This window comes from Zingiber officinale, chromosome 3B, assembly GCF_018446385.1.
Source record: "Zingiber officinale cultivar Zhangliang chromosome 3B, Zo_v1.1, whole genome shotgun sequence".
Lineage (NCBI taxonomy): Eukaryota > Viridiplantae > Streptophyta > Magnoliopsida > Zingiberales > Zingiberaceae > Zingiber > Zingiber officinale.
Window position 1 is genome coordinate 130,782,481 of NC_055991.1, and position 8,041 is coordinate 130,790,521.

Genomic DNA, 8,041 nt, shown 5'->3' on the forward strand with positions numbered 1-8,041 from the left:
TTGCCCTCAACAATTGAATTAAACTAGTTGGATGTGAATTTTGTCTCTACACCATGCTTATTCAATTGCCACCTTTAATCCCAACACATTTTTTGTATTCTGACTCATAGAAAAAAGATAGCAAATACAAATGAGAAACAATTAACTACAATTACTGAAAAAGCAGATGTTCATCATATTCTGTTGAACCACCAAATTGTTGACTCACATCTAAAATCACTGACCAACTAACAGTATCAGTTAAACAAATGTGCTACTTCAACCTGCATAATCACAGTCTATAGGGCCTGAAGTAACCAACTCTTTCTTTGGTTGCAGGCCACCTGAATTTGCCTCAGATTTCATACAAGCATCTCCTCTATCAATAGAAGTTTCCAGTGCAGTGTTTTCAGTACTACCCAAAGTGTCTCTTGTGTCATTGGAAACTGACAGACACATGGTACTTACATCATCAGCATTTTTAGAATTTTCAACATTGGACAATAACGTATCATCGGCTATCTGCTGGACCCGGGTAACCTCATTGTTAAGAACTGCACTATTATTTTTCAGGACAATGAGTGAGTTTAGTTGTGTTTGAACAGAGAGAGCCAAAGCCACTGCATGATCACGCATCACAGAATCATGTGGTGGACAATGTAAAATACTTGCTAAAATCCGGTTAAACTCATTGAGGCTTGATGATGGTGCAGCCAATCCTCTATCACGAAGGAACTTAGTTAGTTTGATAGCGTGCTCACAGAGGTTCCCCATTCTAGACCAGTCACAATCACATATCACAAACTCAGAACCAGGATTGCATACTTCATGCAGCTTCTCTCGGTTTTTCTGATTCACTACTTTGGCACATTTGCCATCAATGAGAACATCAGAATCAGGAATCCTGAGTGCCTGCTGCCAAGATGTGAATCCGCTTCTCCATTCATCTTTCCAGTAGCGGGTGAAACTTTCTTTCTCAGAATATTCATCCAGCCAGTAGTATGAATGTACTTTGGTTCCCAACTTATCTATCAGCCAATCTGCACGCTGGTAAACACTCGAGTCCAACTCATTTAGGAGCCTGAGCTTCAGCAGATGATGATATGATTCAATAGCTGCTGAAGCTTCTGAACTAGCCAATGGAAGAAATTTTAAAGCAGCAATCCAAGCACCTGTTTTTTTAGAAAGAGAGAAAGATCAGCAATAAGAACCACGAAGATTTTAATTGATATTTTCTGATCAAATCTGCACCAACCAAGTCTAGGAAACCAAGTAGCACTAAAGTAGTCCAAGAACTCTCGGCAATCAACAAAATCTTCCATGAATGCTTCAAAAAGATCCATGCCGCCATGCCCTTTGCAAATGCTGGACAATGCTTCTCCAAGACGTTTTGACATCATAGCTCGGACCTCTCTCTCAAAACATTTATTAATCAAGCTTTTACGAAATGCATGCAAAACACGCCAATAGCTAATTATTACAGAACAGTTGAATATTTCCCTGAACACAGATCAAATGCATTAATTTACATAACAGATCATTCTGTATTAGGAGAATACTAAATACCTGATAGACATCACATCAGCTAATGGATCATCAACAATAAAACCACCCAACTGCCATGTTGGATCTTTAGAATGAACTCTATCATAAAGGGCTCCCATCCATCTAAATATTTCCCGACTTGCAAAGTTTGGGGCAATGACCCAAGCAACTGGAATAGCATTATTGTTTGAGTCAAAGACGAGGAGACTGTGTACCGGATGCTAAAGCAAAAAAAAAAAAAAAAAAAAAAAAATGAGAATTCAACTTGTAGGATGAAGTTAACAAGTTTTGGTGGAAAGTGTACAAACCATTCATACTTTTAATTTGTGAGTGCCAAGCCTTGAATCAGATGCTAGAATACTGTGGTTGCCAAATTGAATCATTTGTTGAAGTTGCCACTCTGTCTGAATGCCTAAAATAAAAGGATCTGAACTTGAGAAATTTTCATAATAGAAAATGTGATCCCTATGGCTTTCGATCCATAAGCCAATGCTAACATCATCATCTGGATCCAGCTCAAAGGCTGAACGCCTAATCTTTCTCTCCAACCTTCGCACATACCTATGGGTGAGAAGATCATCTCGAGTACATGGTCCACCCTGCTTCTGGACCATTTGAGTATGCCTCTGCATTATGGTTTCAACAGGAACCCCAACATAGAGTAGTGAGATAATTTCAAGACGAAGTTCATCAGAAATGTAAGGTGCAAACATTGCTCGTGTCCCAGCAGCTTTCTTGTCAAGAGGACCATGGCAAGGTAACCCTTTTTTGTCAACATGTTTATCTTGATTGTATATGATAAGAGCAAGAGAAGGTTCAGCTATTAACCTCTTTACAATAAAATGACATACACAACCTCTCTTTGTGTTTGGTCGTCCAGCAGGAGATTTCCTCTTCGTAGTATAATGCCTGCTAGGGCGAACTACACCACCTTTCCTATGGTCATCTGGCCCAAACGAACACCAATATCTGCATCATGGTAAAACCATTATGTATATAGAAATATGTCTGTAATAGGTAATCAACAGTTCCAATATCTACAATAGAATTCTATGCTTAGAAATAGATCAATAAAAGAAACTAAAGTCCAAACAATCGACAATGCATCTGCTCATACAAATGTAAATAGGTGTCCTTGATCCAGGGTACAAAGGATACATAAACTTGAACTAAGATATCAGTAAGTCAGTGCCACAGGAATTATTTGTGTAAAAATGGCTGTAGTTTAAAAATCAAATGATGGCAAAGCTGCACAAACTTAAAACAACTATCATGAGAGACAATCAATAATCACCCAGATAATAGTCATTTTTGTCAGAGAAGAAGGATATCCCTGCATATCATAATAATCATAGCAAATATACTAAACAGTATGGCCCTGGTCAATAAGTCCAGGTTTTCCTTTCTATCTGCCACAATCACAGAAGAGGCCAACTGCAGTATACTAGTTCTGGATTACCACTTACAGAATATACTCAAGAATCCCATCGACTTTTGGTTTGTATGCCATCTGAGGAGGGCGCCTCCTACGTGCTTCAACATGGAACCTGGTTGGGCATTCCTTGTTATTGGATTCACCTCGTACAAAATCATTCACCCTTGAGAAGGGAATAAGCGCAAGCCGATCCATTTTGTCTCTCCATCCTTCCACTCTTGACCACACAATATCTGCAGCAGAGAACTCCAAAGTTTGTGGGTTCTGCACTGGGAGCGTCAAAATCTCATCCCATCGAGCCATTAAGAATCTACAAAATATCATTTTGAAAAAGGAAAAAAAAAATCAGTTCTATCACAAAACCTCAGAGAAATTATGTGATGGAGTACAGGTGATAGATACGAAAAAGTAAGAAGAGGTTCCAGTTGAACTGAATACAATGGTATATGCCATACAAAATCTACATATAGAAGATAAAGAAGACTTTCTCACTGACACTGACCGCCTAGAACTTCTCCTTCTGTGGTATCAATACCCAGGGCTATTAACTGGTACAGATATGAATCGAAAGACTCCAAGCAGTCGCACTCGCCGGAAAAAGAAAGAGGATCAAGAGATCCAAGAAGAAACTTACCTAGGGCATCGCAGCAGCGGTCGTCGCGGGTGGAGATGAAGAAGAAAAGAGGATGGAAAACGTTGCGGGGGACCGGAGAGAACGAAAGACGCGGAAGAGGTTTTAGGGATTATATCTGGGAAGATTTTAAAACGACTCCTATGATTTTTCGAATTTACAAAATAGTCCAAAAAGTATTATTTTTTGCGAATTTTACAACTATTTTTCTTGGAATATAATTTATCGCTTTAGACAGCTAAATTTTGAATATATTGCATGACGAATATCTTTAATCGAAAATTTAATAATGATAGATGATACAGTCAGTATCTAACTGCTCCAAGTGTCCAAGCGATACACGTCTACCCCGAGTTGCCTAGTTAACCTATATTGGTCCGAGCTCATCCGAGATTTAACTTGTCAAACGAGTTGCTAAGTAATTAGGCCGAGCCTGTCAGGCCATTCGAGTTTTTATTGTTGGATTTTACGTGGGTTTAATTATAATTTGTATATGTTAATATGATCTGAATTTATTTAAGTGATTTAACTTAAAATTATTAGATTTTTGAATGATTGAATATGAATTTTATATGTATAAAACTCATTAATTACTAGTATTGATTATTATCTACGGGTTGATAATGGATATACACTTTATAATGGGTTGGTCTCAGATGATTAGGATATTTTTTGAGACGTCTCTTTATTTCCCATTGATAAAGAGGATTTGGTGCCATCAACCCTAACTCCTCTGGAAGACCAATCTTCTTCTCCTTCTTCTTCCACCGAATTATCGGATCAATGAGCTCTACACGAAGAATAATGGCAATTCCGCTGCATGCAGGTTCTTCGTAATTACAGTATTTCATATTTAGTTGTTATGCTAAGTTTAAGAATGAAACTAGATTCTTGTTCTTATTTTTTTCCTGTTCGAATTCTTATTTCGATTGTCTAGAATTCATGCGGCATAGGTTTTATAAAAACTAACAATTGGTATCAGAGCTAAGTTTCTGTTTCGTTATTTTTATTGGCAATAAAGTTTAAATTTTTCATCGATTTGTTGTTTGTATACTAGATTAAGTTTTTTTAGTATAATATAATTTTTTTTATCGTTGAAAATCTTGTAAGAGAAAATTAGGATAAGCCTGAAGGTAAGAAGCCCGTTAGTTGTAAATGAATATTTAAAATCAAGTGAGATTCAAGAGGCAATGTTGAAAAGTATAAGACTCGTCTTTTTACCAGGGATTCACTCAGAAAGAAGACATTGATTACAAGGAGACTTTCTCACCTGTGTCCACTAAAGACTCCCTTAGGGTAATTATGACACTTGTAGCTCATTATGATTTGGAGCTACATCAAATGGATGTAAATACTGCATTCCTCAGTGAAGACATAAAGAAGTTTATATATATTGTGCAACCAGAGAACTTTGATTCTAAGGACTCAAAGCACCTAGTATGCAGATTAAAGAAGTCCATTTATGGTTTAAAGCAGACGTCCTGTCAGTGATATTAGAAATTTGATCAAGTGGTTATCTCATTTAAATTTAAAGAAAATCCTGTTTATCAGTGCAAATATGTCAAATTCAGTGGGAGAACAATAGAGGTCTCAAAAGATGACCTAGTTTCATGTGTAAATTTAGGAATCATAAGGTTTAGATCATAATTTGCTATTACAGTTTAGCATACGGTATTTGCAAATATGATCAAACTCTTTTGGGTCACTTAGGACTAGTTGAAAATTGATATGTGTTAATCACATTTCATGTAATTTATATCTACACATCCACATCCTGATCTATGTCATTAATGACATTGATATTGTGATTATTGTTGGAGCTTGTTACGATCATATACAGTAGCTATGCTCTCTTTAGTCCTATACCAATGAAGTTAATAAACCAAATTGTTAATAGGGGTACTATATACCCATAAAGTTTGATATCAACTAAAGTTTACTTGTATATCTTATGCAAAGCACAAATAGCCCAAGTGGGAGATTATTGGATTTTATCTCTATTACGTGGGTTTAATTGCAATTTGTATATGCTAATACGATCTGAACCCATTTAAGTGATTAACTTAAAGTTATTGGGTTTTCAGGCTATTGGATATGGATCTCATATGTGTAAAACTCATTACCTGCATCCATTATCATCTATGGGCTAATAATGGATGTGTACTTTATAATGAGTTGGTCCCTAGAGGATTAGGTCATCTTTTGAAACCTCTCTTCATTCCCCATTGACGAAGAACATTCGATGTCGTCAACCCTTACTCCTCCGGAAGAAAACTTTCTCCTCCTTCTTCTTCCGCAGAATTGTCAGATCGACGAACTCTATACGACGAACAATGACAATTCCCCTGCATTCAGATTCTTTGTAATTATAGAATTTCGTATTTAATTGTTATGCCAAATTTACAAATGAAACTAGATTCTTGTTCTTATTTTTTTTCTATTCGAATTCTTATTTCGATTGTCTAGAATCCATGCAGCGTAGACTTTATAAAAACTAATACTTTTAGCCAAGGTGGGCAAACCACCAGCACAAATGGGTCACGAACCTCACTTTCAGACTTTCTCATAATTTTTTCCCTACCTTTCTACGATATTCATAGGTGTCTACTGTTGGTCCCTTTGGAGGCCAGCAAGAGGGGATGGGTGAATTGCCCTACAAAAAAACACACCTTTCTTGGATATTTAACTAATTCAAAAGAACTTGTAATCAAAATAAAGAGACTAATAAAATGCAAATCAGACACAGAGGGTTTACTTGATTTGCAATCAGTGGATTGCTAATCCAAGGCAAAGATGACGCACTATCTGATTCTCCTCTGGGCGGAGTAGCCTCTTACAGCATTGACAACACAAATAAAAGAAACAGAAATGAAAGCACAGAGAAAACTGATTACAAGTGAGATGATTTAACTGTGCAGATCAATGCTATATTTATAGCACTGGTCGGGGCGCCCCGAAGGGGTTCCGGGTGCCCTGGGGGGATAAAATTTTATCCCCCAACGATCAGATCGCGTTTGACGCGATCCTGGTCAAAATCCAGGTCCGGGCGCTCGGAAGGGTTCCGGGCGCCCCGGGCTGTTCAGGGCGCCCCGGACTGCTTAGTTGACTTTTTCAGCTCTGGTTCAGCTCGTCTCGGTCCGGGTCTTGTTCGCTCCGGCTCCGGTAGCTTGGGTGATCTCGGCCATCCGGAATAGGGCTCACCCGAACCCAAGTTCCGGCCTTCTCCTCGAGCAGCCTTCCTTCCCGGTTTCTCATCCCTCGAACACCGCGCACGTTCTTCTCGTCTACCGGTGTACTCTTCCGCGGTCACCTCATCCCTTGGACGCACCGAGCCCGTCGGCTCTCTCCCGTGTCGTCCTTCTCGCTAGCCGCGTCTTCCGCTCGACTTCTTGTGTTCCTAAGCTCCTGCACACTTAGACACAACGGTTAGACAACGCAGGACCTAACTTAGCTTGTTTGATCACATCAAAACAGCTTGGGGTTCCAACAATCTCCCCCTTTTTGATGTGAGCAACTCAAGTTAAGTTAGGGTAAAATAGATGCATAAAAAAATTAATATGCAAATAAGTCCAAATATTTTTCAATTGAAAAATAGTATTACCTCTCCCTAGACTTAACATACTTCTCCCCCTTTGATCACAAAAAAATTGGGGTTATAAATAAGTCTAAGGTAAAATCTTAAAAAAATTTAAGCATAATGTCTAAGTAAAGACACTCTTGAGAATTTTTCTTTTTTTAAAAAATTTAAGTAAATCATTTTTAAAAAAATATAAGTGTTAAAAAAAATTGCTTAAAATTTAAGTTTGAAACTTATTTTTAAAAAAATTCTAAAGCAATTTAAAAAAAAAATTCTAAGGCAAAATTTTTTTTCTAAGATAAAAACACGAAAAAAATTAATTTCTAAAGATAATTTTTTTTTAACTAAATATTTTTGAAAATATTTTCTAAAAAAAATTGAATAACCCTTTAAAGCATATTTGCAACAGAAACATTTTCTAAGTTAAACAAAAATTTTCACAACAACTGTTTAAAAACTTTCAAGCATTATTTAATTCTAACTTTAATACTTTTTCAGAAAGTTAATTAAACATTTGATTTCAGTATTTTGGCTTCCAGGTCGTGGTGAGGCACTAGGCCTTCTTGGTTATTGGAGCAACAACCACTTCCTTAGACAAAACCTCATAAAGAAACTATCTGTTTAACTTTCTTGCTGAAAGATACTAAGTTTAATTTAAAATTCAAGTTAAACAGGTTTTTGGAACCCAATAGAGGTTCCTACCTACAGGATTAACTAAGTATTTCCTAGGTACATAGACTTTTGATATATTTCTAATTTGATTTTGATGAAATCTATAATACCAATTTAAACCTCTATAATTTCTAAAAGTAGAAATATTTGAACCATTAGATTTTTTTCAATTTTTCTATTTCTTCTTTTAGTTTTTCATTTT

The 8,041-nt window shown here is 36.8% G+C and overlaps 1 protein-coding gene across 2 annotated transcripts; it reads right to left on the reverse strand.

Annotated features, from left to right (window-relative positions):
• LOC121967761 lies at positions 1 to 3,679 on the reverse strand. 2 transcript variants are annotated; one of them, XM_042518181.1, is made up of 6 exons: positions 3,594 to 3,679; positions 2,991 to 3,269; positions 1,842 to 2,493; positions 1,546 to 1,745; positions 1,235 to 1,479; positions 1 to 1,151 (listed from the first exon to the last, which is right to left on the reverse strand). In XM_042518181.1, exons 2-6 carry the CDS (start codon positions 3,260 to 3,262, stop codon positions 259 to 261), a joined length of 2,262 nt encoding a protein of 753 aa, XP_042374115.1. In that variant the 5' UTR covers positions 3,263 to 3,269; positions 3,594 to 3,679; the 3' UTR covers positions 1 to 258. The 2 variants fall into 2 exon arrangements, with proteins under 2 accessions (XP_042374115.1, XP_042374116.1); XM_042518182.1 differs by having other exon boundaries at positions 3,462 to 3,604.
• Between the last annotated feature and the right edge of the window lie 4,362 nt (positions 3,680 to 8,041).